The 16,770-nt window shown below is 38.7% G+C and overlaps 1 protein-coding gene across 1 annotated transcript; it reads left to right on the top strand.

The window, feature by feature from the left end:
- Positions 1 to 291: 291 nt before the first annotated feature.
- Positions 292 to 15,691, top strand: LOC121371888. Its single transcript, XM_041498111.1, has 6 exons — positions 292 to 1,428; positions 6,462 to 6,857; positions 9,417 to 9,788; positions 10,471 to 10,530; positions 10,889 to 10,982; positions 11,399 to 15,691. Exons 1-6 carry the CDS (start codon positions 1,362 to 1,364, stop codon positions 11,841 to 11,843), a joined length of 1,434 nt encoding a protein of 477 aa, XP_041354045.1. The 5' UTR covers positions 292 to 1,361; the 3' UTR covers positions 11,844 to 15,691.
- The last annotated feature ends 1,079 nt before the right edge of the window (positions 15,692 to 16,770 follow it).

The raw sequence follows: 16,770 nt of genomic DNA on the forward strand, positions 1-16,770 counted from the left end.
CTCCTGCTAATACAATGTTTTATAACCACTTCGCTATTACAATGTTTTATTTCACGCTTCGCTATTACAATGTTTTATTTCACGCTTCGCTATTACAATGTTTTATTTCATGCTCCTGTTAATACAATGTTTTATTTCACACTTCGCTATTACAATGTTTTATTTCACACTTCGCTATTACAATGTTTTATTTCACGCTTCGCTATTACAATGTTTTATTTCACGCTTCGCTATTACAATGTTTTATTACCCACTTCGCTATTACAATGTTTTATTTCATGCTCCTGTTAATACAATGTTTTATTTCACACTTCGCTATTACAATGTTTTATTTCACACTTCGCTATTACAATGTTTTATTTCATGCTCCTGTTAATACAATGTTTTATTACCCACTTCGCTATTAAAACTGTCTTTCGGTTGATGCCTGTGCTGGGGTGCGAACCCGTCGTCTACCAGTTCACAAGGTCGGTTTATTACAATGTTTTCCTGTGACGACAAAATCAGACGTGTTTGTTAGCGTACATGTCGATCGTGTGACATCGATAACACAACCATTGCCCCACCAGAGGAAAACAGACAGCAGCTATGACCGTGGAATTCCAAACCGTAAACGTCACCGTGGATAATTCCCTGGACCACGTGATTGTGAAAAACGTCGTCTGCTTAGAGTTAACACTGTAGACATCATATTACGGTTTCTGAGAATCTACTATATATCTCCAGTGCTGCCAGTGTGTATCTGTTTTAGCTATTCAGGTAAGCGCTGTCAGTGTTTTGGGGGAGGGACAAAGGGTTCAGCTTCTCACGCCGCTGGCAAATACCATCTATGATCTACCTGTGTTCCGCTCGGCGCTAGTCTCGCTCAACCTGTCAGCGCCCAGTTATTTATTTCCTCCTAACACCTTGATCGGCGAATATGCGCACACACGCAGGCCAGCGCCGAATGTAGCACTCAAGCGAGAACGAGGACATGCTGCTACTGGGCTGACTTAGGAACTTATTAATAGAAGCAGATAACTGAAGCGACACCGGTAGCCGTAAACATTGAACTAGTTTAAACTCCGGGCTGAACTAATGACGAGTGTATTGTGTAAGAGAAACAACAGTTGTGGTCAGCCGAGTGTGGCGGAGAACTTTCCTGTCGGGAAATACCTCATAGGACACTGCGAGGATACGCAGTTAATACGGATGGACTTTCCTAAACTACCAACACTCACACACACACATTGGAACTAGAGATGGAAGCTTGACGTGTTGTGCCATGGAGGACTTATTTCCTGTTCCACAAACTGAATTATTCACGTCTGATCGCCAAATATTCTCCGAACTGCGGAGTTTGTGACACACTTCACCGAGCAATGCCTGGTTATAGAATTATTTGTCTTGTTTTGTGGCTCGCCGGCGGAGTTTTCTCTTGGGCCAGGGGTAAGTTGATATCAGCTTTCTGTCGGTGCACACGGCGGCACTGGCTGTCAATACTAAGCCGTGAAGCCTGTATGTAGGGCGGCTGTTCACTGCAGCTGAACGTATACAGTGGAATCTCGGCACACTGCACAAGGCCTCAGACCACAATTAATTTCGCTATATGTTTCTATATAGCCTTAGTGGCTATAACATTTTTATTAATATCAGCAGGCCCGTGAAGTTTTGTATGTACCTTTGCCTGCATGGGGGACACATACCCTGAAAAGGACAACCCCTGTTGTCCAGCTCTTTCTCCCAGAATATTGGTTTAAACAGACACACCCTCTAAGCCAGGCCGGAGTACACCCATTTTACACAAAAAGCACTACTTTTGCATGGGCCGGAATTACCACAAACAAGTCTTCAATGTCAACAAGTTACACATGTTTACAAACTACATGCTATCCCCTGCCACTTCAGTCAAACAGTTGCCACTTCATTGTGGGTTAACATATGGGATTGGTCAACAGGGCCAAGTTTGTACCCGATACACACTTATATACTGATTGAAAGAAATACGGCTCACAGGAACACTTACAAGGATGAGTGACTGCGACCAAACCTCTCATCCAATGTCGGGAAGTTAACCGAGTTAATTACACACAGTCTCACATTACTTATGTTCAATCTCACATTACTGATATTCAATCTCACATTACTGATATTCAATGTCACATTACTTACTTCGTTGTACTTTATACACATATTTCGACGCTGATATAATATTGCAGTAAATGGACATTTTTTGACTTCCTTACAATACCACGTTTTCCCGTATTTCTTTCTCTCAGTATATGAACTTGTTTAGAAAGTTCAGAAAGCATAAACCCATTGTGATAAGTGTCACATACGTGTGTAGTTTGTACTAAACATAAGTTGTTCTATGACAATACGTCACCTGTGGGACGGCGAGTTCGAACTGACGCACCGTCACGCAGTCTCCAACTCGACCTTTAACCCGTCTCACTGCATATAGCTGAGTATACCACGCTACACCGATTTAACACTATAATAATCATTCAGATAGATAGGTACAGATGACATAATGATCAAATTTGGCTTATTTCTGTGAGTATGTGAAACAAAATCTCAGTTCTCATGTTACAGTTACTAGCTGAAAACGTTAAAGAGAATTACAATTCTAGGTCGACCAGGCTGGCATCTTCCCAGAACCCTAATTCCATATATATATATCTGCCTTCAAACTTTTTTTATGTGTGTTGTTTCACTAAGAACCGACATATAAAACATTTGAGTGAAGCTGTATGGAACTACCAATGCCGGGGAGATAGCGAGTTGAGAGATAACGGCAGAATATACAAATGTTTACACTGGCTTCCTTTACTCTATGACCGTGTGTGTGTGTGTGTGTATATATATATATATATATATATATATATATATATATATATATATATATATATATATATATATATATATATATACATGTATACACACACACACACACGTGGATATATCCACAGAACGTTACGTATATATATATATACACACGTGGATATATCCACAGAACGTTATGTATATGTATATGTATGTATATATATATACATACATATATATATATATATAGGGCCATGATAGCCAACATGTCCACTACCCTCCTCCTTTCACTTATAGGTTCTTTTAAAGCAGTTAAGTCCAGACGTTGTGGTATGTGCTGCCGGACCTCATGTACAAAAAAGTACATATAAATATCCCTGGCTGTTTTAGTGTTAATGAAAGTGGCCTGCGTGCCAACAGCGGGGTTTTCCAATACAGATTAACCGCTATCCTTCACAAACATACCACAGCTGGGTCGTATGTCGTATACTTGTGTCTCACTTGGCTATAAACAGTTAAACATGTAAATATGAATATCTTCCAACATACTTGTAATGTATTCGTAACCAGTTGAAGTAAATATGTATAATATTCCCAACATACTTGCATTCGTAGTCAGGTGAAGCAACATACTTATAATATATCGTAGCCAGATGAAGTATGTATAATATTCCCAACATACTTGTATTCGTAGTCAGATGAAGTAACGTACTTATAATATATCGTAGTCAGATGAAGTAAGTATGTATAATATTCCTAACATACTTGTATTCGTAGTCAGATGAAGTAACGTACTTATAATATATCGTAGCCAGATGAAGTAATGTACTTATAATATATCGTAGTCAGATGAAGTAAGTATGTACAATATTCCCAACATACTTGTATTCGTAGTCAGATGAAGTAACGTACTTATAATATATCGTAGCCAGATGAAGTAACGTACTTATAATATATCGTGGCCAGGTGAAGTAAATATGTATAATATTCCCAACATACTTGTATTCGTAGTCAGATAAAGTAACGTACTTATAATATATCGTAGTCAGATGAAGTAACGTACTTATAATATATCGTAGTCAGATGAAGTAACGTACTTATAATATATCGCAGTCAGATGAAGTAAATATGTATAATATTCCCAACATACTTGTATTCGTAGTCAGATGAAGTAACGTACTTATAATATATCGTAGCCAGATGAAGTAACGTACTTATAATATATCGCAGCCAGATGAAGTAAGTATGTATAATATTCCCAACATACTTGTATTCGTAGTCAGATGAAGTAACGTACTTATAATATATCGTAGCCAGATGAAGTAACGTACTTATAATATATCGTAGTCAGATGAAGTAACATACTTATAATATATCGTAGTCAGATGAAGTATGTATAATATCCCCCAACATATCCATTTGAAACAAATATGTATAATATCACCAAGAACCTGCAGTATATACATATCCAGTTGTAGTAAATATGTATAATATCACCAAGAACCTGCAGTTTATACATATCCAGTTGTACTTGTAGTAAATATGTATAATATCACCAAGAACCTGCAGTTTATACATATCCAGTTGTAGTAAATATGTATAATATCACCAAGAACCTGCAATGTATACTTATCCAGTTGTAGTAAATATGTACAATATCACCAAGAACCTGCAGTGTATACATATCCAGTTGTAGTAAATATGTATGTGCTATTTGTCTGTTATGGTGCACATAAAATATCCCTTGCTACTAATAGAAAAATGTAGCAGGTTTCCTCGTTAAGACTATATGTGAGAATTACCAAATGTTTGACATCCAATAGCCGATGATAAAAATTAGATGTGCTCTAGTGGTGTCGTTAAACAAAAACAAACTTTTAACTGTTAAAATATATACTCAGTACAATATTCCCCAACAAACTCGTAATGTATTCGTAACTAGCGGAGTCAAATCGATGCTGCATGTTGACAGTTGCCTGTGTAGTGTTCAAACAACGCACTTGGCGACTCGAAGCTATAATTTATAAAAACATATCTGATATCTGGTACAACACGTTCTCAGTGCAATAAATATCACTACCACGCGAACCACCAACCATCCCCACCCCAGCCCTAAACCCTTAACCAAACCCCACATACAGACATGAACAGAAACACACACACACAAACGTGCGCACACACACACACACACACACACACACAAACGCGCGCGCGCGCGCACACACACACACACACACACACACACACACACACACACACACACAATGATCATAGATACAAATATAAATGGGATGTCTAAACAGCATGATAAATCACGTATCTGCAGAGCTAGACTAAGACACATTCTATAGCCAAGTGGCGCACACTGGACGACACAAGTTCGCTATGTAGACACACACACACCAAAGCAATGTTAGACACATAATACACTATTTGTCTATATACTGCACTGACCAAGGCAGTATTAAACAGTACACTATTTGTCTAGACACTGCAGACTGCAACAACACAGATTGTTACCGGAACAAGTGGTAGGCGTGCAGAGGAAATGCACTTACACGTGGCTGTATACTGTAGTCGCCACCCACCCACGTTCGTTTTCTTTTCTTTTTTTATCCTTTATATATCCGTGCTTATTTTGGTAATATATGTATCTAATTATTATTAAGGTAGCTTGCTGCCACATCACACTCCTCAACTATCTAGGAGAAGCCATTCTGTAATTTTCTGGCTGACTCCAACAACGTCTGTCTATATATACTTTAACCCATGTCTGTATTCATCACCCAGTAATTTACTTGTTCTACACACAATGAACAACCAAGGTGATAGATAGTACCCTTGTCAAAAGCTATTTTCATTAAACAGCGTCAATGTTAACTGTTAAAAAAAACACAAAAAACTAATTTTGTATTTATTTCTAGAGAAGAATCAACCCATAGCATACGTCCTTGGATGTATTATGAGTTAGTACCAGTTTATTACTGCTTCAATTGGTCGGCATAATCATCCAGCACAAATTGTGCTTCAATCGGTTGAAATAATCATCCAGTACAAATAGTGCTTTAATCAGTCAACATAATCATTCAGTACAAATAGTGCTTTAATCGGTCAACATAATCATCCAGTACAAATGGTGCTTTAATCGGTCAACATAATCATTCAGTACAAATGGTGCTTTAATCGGTCAACATAACCATCCAGTACAAATGGTGCTTTAATCGGCCAACATAATCATTCAATACAAATAGTGCTTTAATCGGTCAACATAATCATTCAGTACAAATAGTGCTTTAATCGGTCAACATTATAATTCAGTACAAATAGTGCTTTAATCAGTCAACATAATAATCCAGTACAAATATTGCTTTAATCGGTCAACATAAATTTCAATCGGTCAACATAATCATCCAGTACAAATAGTGCTTTTATCGGTCAACACGATCTTCTAGTACAAATAGTGCTTGCATTATCAGTTATTCTTGCGAGTGTTGTGCATCCATTCGAATGAATCACCTAATAAATATAGGCCCTACGTATAGATATGTCAATAGCTATTTGTGTCCCTTGATGGCTGGTGTTTATTTCAGAGGATTGATAACTCGATGTGCTCTAGTGGTGTCGTTAAACAAAACAAACACACTTCTTTATTACAGAGGTGTCAGACACGTGCCTGCTCACACAGACGGAGCAACACATCAGCTGGGTGCCCGTGTCACCATGCATGACGACTAATCAGTTGCCCACCATCAGGTGTCAGACAGGTCGCGTCGTCATCGATGACGTCATTGTGGGCGTCCGGCCGAGTTGTGACGTTAAGACACAGGACCAGACCTGCTGTACTAACCATCCCGGTGACGAGCTGTACAGTGGGAAGTGTCTGGTGACGTCACTGACGGGTAAATTCTACAAGCGCCTGCTGGAGGATCTACTGCGCGCGTGCAGTGGGCAGGTTTCGTGTACGATCCGCAGCTCGTGGACGCTGCCGGTGATGAGGAACATGTCGGCTGTTAACTCGCATTACACGCTCGTCAGCTACATGTGCGAGAAAGGTTAGTACAATATTCTATTATACATCAGCCTGATTGGTCCACTAGATATCAGCTTCAATAGTCCACTAGACATCAGCCTCAATAGTCCACTACGTATGAACCTCAATAGTCCACTAGATATCGGCCTCAATAGTCCACTAGACATCAGCCTCAATAGTCCACTACGTATGAACCTCAATAGTCCACTAGATATCAGCCTCAATAGCCCACTAGACATCAGCCTCAATAGTCCACTACGTATGAACCTCAATAGTCCACTAGATATCAGCCTCAGTAGTCCACTAGATATCAGCCTCAGTAGTCCACTAGACATCAGCCTCAATAGTCCACTACGTATGAACCTCAGTAGTCCACTAGATACCAGCCTCAATAGTCCACTAGACATCAGCCTCAATAGTCCACTACGTATGAACCTCAATAGTCCACTAGATATCAGCCTCAATAGTCCACTAAACATCAGCCTCAATAGTCCACTACGTATGAACCTCAATAGTCCACTAGATACCAGCCTCAATAGTCCACTAGACATCAGCCTCAATAGTCCACTATGTATGAACCTCAATAGTCCACTAGATATCAGCCTCAATAGTCCACTAGACATCAGCCTCAATAGTCCACTACGTATGAACCTCAATAGTCCACTAGATATCAGCCTCAATAGTCCACTAGACATCAACCTCAATAGTCCACTAGATATCAGCCTCAATAGTTCTCTACGTATGAACCTCAATATTCTACTATGTATCAACCTCAATAGTGCTACTTATATCTACCTCAAGGATACTACATATCAGCCTCAGTCTACTAGGCATCAACCTCAATATTCTAATACGTATCAACCTCAATATTCTAATACGCATCGACCTCAATATTCTAATACGCATCGACCTCAATATTCTAATACGTATCGACCTCTAATACGCATCGACCTCAATATTCTAATACATATCGACCTCAATATTCTAATACGCATCGACCTCAATATTGTAATAAGTATCAACCTCAATATTCTAATACGTATCAACCTCAATAGTGCTACTTCGTATATCAACCTCAAGGATACTACATATCAACCTCAAGTCTACTACGTATCAACCTCAATATTCTAATACGTATCAACCTCAATATTCCACTACGTATCAACCTCGATATTCCACTACGTATCGACCTCGATATTCCACTACGTATCGACCTCGATATTGCACTACGTATCAACCTCGATATTCCACTACGTATCAACCTCGATATTCTACTACGTATCAACCTGAATATTCCACTACGTATCAACCTGTATCAACCTGAATATTCCACTACGTATCAATCTGAATATTCTACTATGTATCAACCTGAATATTCTACTATGTATCAACCTGAATATCCTACTATGTATCAACCTCAGTAGTCTACTATGTATCAACCTCAATATTCTACTATGTATCAACCTGAATATCCTACTATGTATCAACCTCAGTATTCTACTACGTATCAACCTCAATATTCTACTACGTATCAACCTCAGTATTCTACTATGTATCAACCTCAATATTCTACTATGTATCAACCTGAATATCCTACTATGTATCAACCTCAGTATTCTACTACGTATCAACCTCAATATTCTACTATGTATCAACCTCAATATTCTACTATGTATCAACCTCAATATTCTACTACGTATCAACCTCAATATTTTACTATGCATTAACCTCAATAGTCTACTACGTATCAACTTCAGTAGTCTACTATGTATTAACCTCAACTGTCTACTACGTATTAATCTCAGTATATTTGATAATTTTATTGCTTTACACATATGTGTACGGGCTCCCGTGTCTGTTGGAGGGCAGGCTGGCTTTTGCCTGAATTAAACAAACATGGATACATTTATTCATATTAGCATTATTGCCAAACAGCTGGTGTAAACTAATATTTACGCATTACTAATTTTGCTGGTAAAATGATGAAAATACTGGCACATTTTGCCCGAATATCTCTATCGTTTTGCCCGAATTTGAGGATTTACTCAAACACTGGTGGTGGGGGAGGGGGCAGTTAGATTCCGATCCCCCGTGACTTACCCACCAACCCCCGATTCGTACACTTATGGCTTTACAGCAAGCACGTGCTCGTTGCTGGTGTGCAGTTCTCTCAGGGAAACATTTTAGCACGTGTAGCCCGTGTTTACATGGCAGATCGCCCGGGTTACTTAGTAATGTCTCTCCTTGACAACCCATTGAGTCGAGTTAGGTGACTGGACCATACTCAGACACACACACACACACACACACACACACACACACACACACATACATAATCATCATAATCGTCATCATTATTACAATCATCATCATCATCACAAACACCATCATCAATACCGAAATAAATACTAAAGTGTGTTTGTTACTTTATGCTTGCGTGGTAAAATATTTAAAGGTGCCAACTGACCTTTTAGGAATCTGCTACAACTGTTATGGTCAAAATTGTTCACTCTGTATGATAACATTTTGAATTTTTTAATTTTCATAATAAAATAGCATATTCTCTGTTTAATCTTTACAGCAATCCCTAATCTAGATATCTGCCAAAATACTGAAATACGAGGAGAGAGTCTGTATTTAAAATTTAGTTCTGCCACTGTATCAGACAAAGATGTCGTCGACTGCACGTGTGACATAGAGAACACTGGGCTGACGGACGAGGTGGTGGATATTACAGCGTTTGATGTCAGGTTGTATTCCTTGGATAAACCAGACAACTGCACCGAGTCGCGACTCGTCATACAGGGGAGACAATTCAACAACAGCCAGTGTGTCGCCGTTCTCAATACCTCCATCTGGAGTGCTAGTCTGGCCCCCGGAAGTGCAGTTCCACTGACTCTACAGCACGTCACTTCCGCCGCACCACCTAGCTTCGTGTGGCTGAAAATAGCAGGTATTAGTTTTTCATTTGGTTAGGCGTGGAAGGCACATAGATAGACTAGAATGACTGTTTTAAGTGTACAGAGAGAGAGAGAGAGAGAGAGAGAGAGAGAGAGAGAGAGAGAGAGAGAGAGAGAGAGAGAGAGAGAGAGAGACAGAGAGAGAGAGACAGAGACAGAGACAGACAGACAGACAGTCCTTTATATGTGTCTTCTGAAGATTTTGAATTAGAATGTACATCATTATAAGACTTTAACTGTGTCAGGAGAAGGAAAGAGAAATGGGTAATATTGTTCACTCATGTTGCGCTTTAAAATAGCCTAGAATATTTACCTAGACATATATTTGGATATTTATATTTTTTTAATGAATATTTATAACATTTGTAAGTATATCAAGGATGAAGTAATACTTTGAAACGTAATTTGTAACTTCCAGGCCATTCAAAGTCAAGATAATGTTTGCACTAATCTTGTAGAAAAAAATGGCCAAACAAATTGTACATGGTGTGTTTACAACGAGTCATCAAGGTGAAGTGAAATCAATTCCGTGTGTTGACAGTTTCCTGTTACCTGTAGATTCACACACACGCAATGATCAGAGCAGTCGATACGAAGACTACTATCCCTGACTGAGTTTTAAAACGTGGAAATACTCGACCTTGTTTTGTTGTTAACCATTCTCTTTGTTTGCAGCTCAAGCTAACTCCACTGTTTTAGTCAACTGTAAAGGTCCTGGCAGTAGGGGTTCCGAAGGTATGATACTACTCTTCTGTCAACACTTCTAGTACATATGTATCCCTAAGTTAGTGATATTATATAACAGTTCTAGTATGTCCGTAACGCTAAGTTACTACTTTGTATAACAGTAATGCAGTAAATCAGCACTATTACAGTTATGCAGCACTGCAATCTACAGTGAATCAACTTGATTCTTTTTAAGAAAACAAAAACAAAATCCTGATAACTACGTTTGACAAATATGAAAATCACTACTCCCAAAGGCTAATATTTAGTACTATTTTATATTGCTTTTTCATTATTCGTTTTCAGTGTCTGGTTTTTGTTGTTTGAAACATTCTCTGTATCTGGTTTGTGTGTTTTCTTCTTCCAGCTCTCTCAGCGTTTCTGATCGGCATCATCGTGACCTGTGTGACGACTGTGGCCGTCATTATCATCATCGTGGTCGTCTGCATCTACAGGTGGAGGTACGTCGTCACGTCACAGTCGTGGGTTATCTTGTCACTGCGGCAGACACCACGCTAAGTGTTTGATAACAGAGGGCTGTAAATTTAAAATAAACCGAAAAAACCCTTTTAAAATACATGTATTAAATTTATCAAGTAATAAAAATCTGACTTTATCACAAATACTTCAGTGTCTGGTTGCAGCTGTTTGAAAGTCTTTGTTACATGTTATTGAGACAAGTTAAATACAAGCAGGACTGGGAAGTAGAAGTTGCTCTACCGATGAAGCAAACGTTAGTGATTCATAGGAGCAGGGATGACCGTGTGAAAACATCTCTTTGACTTATTTGTGCAGAGATACGACTTTAACTGTGATAAGTCTTTTGTCGTTCAGGTTTATGTTGAGATATTGAATGTTTTGTGCTGTATTCTTGCAGACACCAGTTCAAATGTCTCCGCAGACAGAAGGAAGTAGAGCAGCCCGTGTACTTTGAAGTGCAACCCACCAGCGAATTCGTCGACAGTAAACCTCCACTGCCAGCCAGCAACCCCTCCACCCTGAACCCCCCTCCAAAACCCCTGCGAGCCGCTCAGCTGTCCGCCGCTCCCCTGATGGACGACAACAGCAACTCTAGTGTTGTGCGCAAACCGTACCACCTGACGGAGCTGCCCCCCATACCAAGAGCGGAGGAGCAGTATGACCTGCTGCTGAAGAAGAGGAGTCCCACGTCTCCCGGCAATGTTTATGGAGGGATTGCCAAAAATGGCAAAGGTAAAAACAAGACCGACGAAAATCCTTATGCCCTTCCCGGCGAAAAAAATCCCCGAGGACGATCGGTGGTAGACCACAAATATAATAAACCAGACTTACTAAAGTCTTAGTTGTGTTACCGTAATTCAGTGATTCCACTCTGAAAGATGTAGACCACAAATATAAGAAAGCAGAGTTGTTGAAGTGTTAGCTACCACGGTTCAACGATACCACACCGCGGAAGATATGGTTCCCGTGATCCACTGATTCCACTACGTATTTATTCCACTGTGATCAGCGCTAGACGTTTAACCAACCACCTGAACGAATATATTCCATTGCATTTTGATATTTCTTTTGTAGCGGTGCAAACGTTTTTAAAACTTAATTATTGACAACCACTTGAACATGCCTGTATTTGTCTGCTACATTGCATTGTGACGTTTGAAATGGTTGTTTTTGTCAATACAGACAATACTGAAACCTTCTACTTACCTGTGCAATTATCTATAATTAGTCACACCTGACAATCATCTGTTCGTACTCGTATTAGTAACAGCCACAAATCACATACCGAAGAAAGTCATTTTAATACCTCACTTTCCTGAAGTCCTTTTCTAAGAACCTGCTGCGTGGAGCCTGAGTGCTCGGTACCGCCTAGGTACTGGACACACTTTGACAAACTGCTCAATCTTTTCCAATTATGTTTGTCACTGACGTGAATATATTGTGTGCAAATGGAATGATGTATGTCGTGGAATAGTTTTAGACAACCAGGATCACACAGGAACAAAGTTAGACGTATAAATGAGAGATGAGGCAAAGAGCACGGTAAGACGGAAAGATCAGGTTTCACATATGGCTAGTAGAACCAGTCTACACACAAGCACAAGTCTTGTCGTCTGTCATTTAGGGCATGTTTATTCAGGCCTTAATGGCATGTTATTCAGGCCTTGATGACATGTTTATTCAGGCCTTAATGACATGTTATTCAGGCCTTGATGGCATGTTTATTCAGGCCTTGATGGCATGTTTATTCAGGCCTTGATGACATGTTATTCAGGCCTTGATGACATGTTATTCAGGCCTTAATGACATGTTTATTCAGGCCTTAATGACATATTTATTCATTGTTCAATCGGGCCTACATAACAGCAGAATGGCCAGGTCAATATGACATTTGTGCTTTCGGGTTTCCATGACTGTTATACACTCGTGCCTTCCTCTTTGTTGTGTACTTAGACCTACAACCAGCTGAATACTCAGATCAACATGACTTTAGTGTATTCAGATGATAGTGGCAATTGTATACACAGGCCTCCATAACAGTTGTGTACTTAGACCTACAACCAGCTGAATACTCAGATCAACATGACTTTAGTGTATTCAGATGATAGTGGCAATTGTATACACATGCCTCCATAACAGTTGTGTACTTAGACCTACAACCAGCTGAATACTCAGATCAACATGACTTCAGTGTATTCAGATGATAGTGGCAATTGTATACACAGGCCTCCATAACAGTTGTGTACTTAGACCTACAACCAGCTGAATACTCGGATCAACATGACTTCAGTGTATTCAGATGATAGTGACAATTGTATACACAGGCCTCCATAACAGTTGTGTACTTAGACCTACAACCAGCTGAATACTCAGATCAACATGACTTCAGTCTATTCAGATGATAGTGACAATTGTATTACACAGGCCTCCATAACAGTTGTGTATTTAGATCATATAATGACAATTGTTTATTCAGGCCTTAGCAGAAATTGTGTACCCAGACGTCCATAATAGATGTGTATTTAGACATTTTTGTAGACTTTGACTTGTGTATTGACGATTGTGCGATCGACCGTTTGTTCAGTAGGCGTGTAGCAAACAGCAGATTAGTTCACTCACTCGGGAAATAGCCCTAGGTACTACCGATGATCTGATGACCTTGATCAGCAGGTGGCCTTAATGATGCATGCGTTTGTATCTATGGAAGGAAGGGACTCGACTGTCCTTCTTGTAGACAGGTTGTTAACAAGTGCCATTGAATTTCTAAGCATTTTATGTGAGCGCGTTTCATTACTTACTGCAAAGTTTACAACTTAGTAATTTTCTGTTGAGCTAGTGTGTATTGTACGAGATTGTGCTTGTGATCGTGTTTCTACAGATTTCGTTTCGCTAAATATATTTTCAAACGTAGTTACATATTTTAGTTTTTGTTATCAGCATACCAGATTTCTTTAATAATAAGTTAAACACCAGTAGCTGGTAAATAACATATACAGCAATTTTACCTAATTGTGAAAATGGTTATGTTTTCTGCTTGTTCTTCCAACCATTTGTATGCAGACCAAATCACATAGCATCTGTCTGTTTACTTTCTGAACACTCGTTACAGGTGCTTACATAACCACACACAGGAGGTCGCGTTTCGTTTTATTTATAACTAATATACACACGAAGACCACATATTGTTACTGTTATCTTCGTGTCCTTCAAGCAGAGTGTGTGCTGGGGCCAGTGTACTTGTTAACTACGGGAATATTAGTATATTTATCTTTTATATGATCAATTTTGGAGCTTTACTTTATGACTTAATTTTGCCAATATTGACCAAATATATTAATATAAATTTAAAATACGTCGCTCATTTTTACTTATATTTCACATGCTCAGCTTTTTAATTTTTAGAATAAAAACATTATGTTATATGTTTATATGAAATGTGTAGATTTGTGATAAATAAAATATCCTGCTGGTGTAATATGGAATATATCATATTCTTGACACTTCATTCCAAATTCGTTTCACTGACAATGGAACGAAACGATGCAACTACACCCACGTGTCATGACTGTGGCTGTTTATTTTAATATGAGAAGTCCTTTTTTATAATTTGTGTTCAGTTTGTAACATTCTTTGCGAAAACTGGAAATGATTCAGGGGTCAGAATTTAACGACAAATGATTTTAAGATAACTTGCATTTCGATTTTCTACTAATGGTAATTAATGTTACTTGATAAATGAGCTTGATATCTCAATTTAACATGTTTCTGTGATATACCGTACACGTCTTACAACACGTGGTAGGCCATTTTGAAAAGCAAACTGCTTGGCCATTCATATAAACTAGATATTGGAAAATCGTATATTTTTGTTGACGTGTACTGCTATTTACACGTACATGCACTGTTATTTTATCCAAGTATCCGAGAGTATAGGATTTTGTCTGCAAGCCTTATTTACGACGATTTGCTCAGTGTAAACCCCTAGCTCGAATCACTTCCAGCCCCCCCCCCCCCTATTGATATTGATATGAAGAGGGGGGGCTATAGGAAACTGTAGTGTTTTGGCAATCGTCCACAACCAAATGATAGCAAGCTAATTAACTGTCTAAAATACACACTTGTTCCTAAATCTGATGCTTCAGAGTTTTAGTTTGATTATTTTCAAGTCCAGTCATGACATTAAACTTATATGTTGTTAACCAGTACCAACGCTACACGAAGAAACCCGACGTTCTTATGCGAAGCGCGCCTGCGCTGTACTTTCTTGTGGTGACGTAGAGCAAAGTGTGTTCCCACGTGACACGTTGGTACTGGTTAACAACATGTAAGTTTAATGTGATGACTGGACTCGGGAATAATCAAACTAAAACTCTGTGGCCATTTAGTTGTCGGCGATTGCCAAAGCACTACATAGTTTCCTCTAGCCTTCCCCTTACATATCAGTAACAATAAGGGGAGGGCTGGAGGTGACTCGAGCTTTGTAACCCCTGTACGTCGCGTGACACACGGCGAGATGGTTGTGTGTACTGCTGTGTTTAGAAGTGTTTACATACACTGTGTCTGGTGGAGCTTATTATTATGTCGCTATTTTATTATCTCACGGTACAGTTTTAGTGGAAATCTCATCACATTATAATGATGTCTTTTGATTGTTTTAATGATGAATAAATGTATTTACCTATAACAATGATACGAGTGTTTGTGTTCGTCGTTACTAATAATAACGTGATATAACGTACTGTAACATACTGTACACGAATATACCATCAACTAGGGGTCCGACGAAAGACCGAACTGGACCGACGAAAGACCGAAAGGGACCTAAACTGACCGAAATGGGACAGAAACAGACTGAAACGGAACCGAAACGGATCGAAATGAACTATAAATAACCGAAATGGGCCAAAATAACATTGAAATGAGACTTTAAAAATCATAACGGAGTTGATAGTACAGCTTAACTTTTACCCAGAAGTGTAATTCCATACTATGCAATTACTGTATTGTAATACATTAATATTATGCAAACAATTAACATTGTATATCTTAGATTGCATATTTCAGACGTTTTGACAGCTGTAAGTGACATGCACGCGCACAATAAATGCACACAATAGACATGGATTTGGGTATTGGTAGGACGTGTTGAAGCCCAAGATTTTCCATTTCCATGTATGTAAAACGTGTATTTTGTGTATTTGACAGACGGAAAAAGCCAAGGCATTAATATAAAGATTTACGCAGACAAACGCATACAATCAACACACAGACAGGAACATGTGATATTGCTAAAATATCTTCGAGATAAAATACATAATTAAAACTGTCAAATTATGTCATGAATCCCTTTTTGTCATGGTTATCTGTGATATAAATTCTGAATACACTACATGAACAGTTTGTGATAGGGCCCACTGGCATAACCATCATATTTAAGCACTATTATATTAAACGAACTTGATGTTTTCTGATCTCTTTGTGTTTGTATCCCACGACGCTTTGATGGTGATTTAAAAACAAAACAAAATAATATGTATCTCGCTAGGTGTACCCGACAATTGAAAACTATTAGATTCTGTTCTGTAATGCCGATTATAACTTATACTATGTAACAACTAGCGTCAGTGATATAAACAAGATCAATGCAGCCATTAAAACACAAAAAAAATACCACATACAAGTTTTAAAGGAAGCTTAAACCCTTTGTGAACAGGTAATACGATATCGCGTCTACACTATTATGGAACATTCATTGTCGTAAACTTCCTG

Source organism: Gigantopelta aegis, chromosome 4 (assembly GCF_016097555.1).
Source record: "Gigantopelta aegis isolate Gae_Host chromosome 4, Gae_host_genome, whole genome shotgun sequence".
NCBI classification, from domain to species: domain Eukaryota; kingdom Metazoa; phylum Mollusca; class Gastropoda; order Neomphalida; family Peltospiridae; genus Gigantopelta; species Gigantopelta aegis.

Excerpts from the sequence above, each read along its gene's own strand:
- LOC121371888 (XM_041498111.1), top strand. The coding sequence starts at position 1,362 with ATGCCTGGTTATAGAATTATTTGTCTTGTTTTGTGGCTCGCCGGCGGA. Across the intron at positions 10,531-10,888 it reads TGGCAGTAGGGGTTCCGAAG|CTCTCTCAGCGTTTCTGATC; the intron begins GTATGATACTAC and ends TTCTTCTTCCAG. Across the intron at positions 10,983-11,398 it reads GTCTGCATCTACAGGTGGAG|ACACCAGTTCAAATGTCTCC; the intron begins GTACGTCGTCAC and ends GTATTCTTGCAG.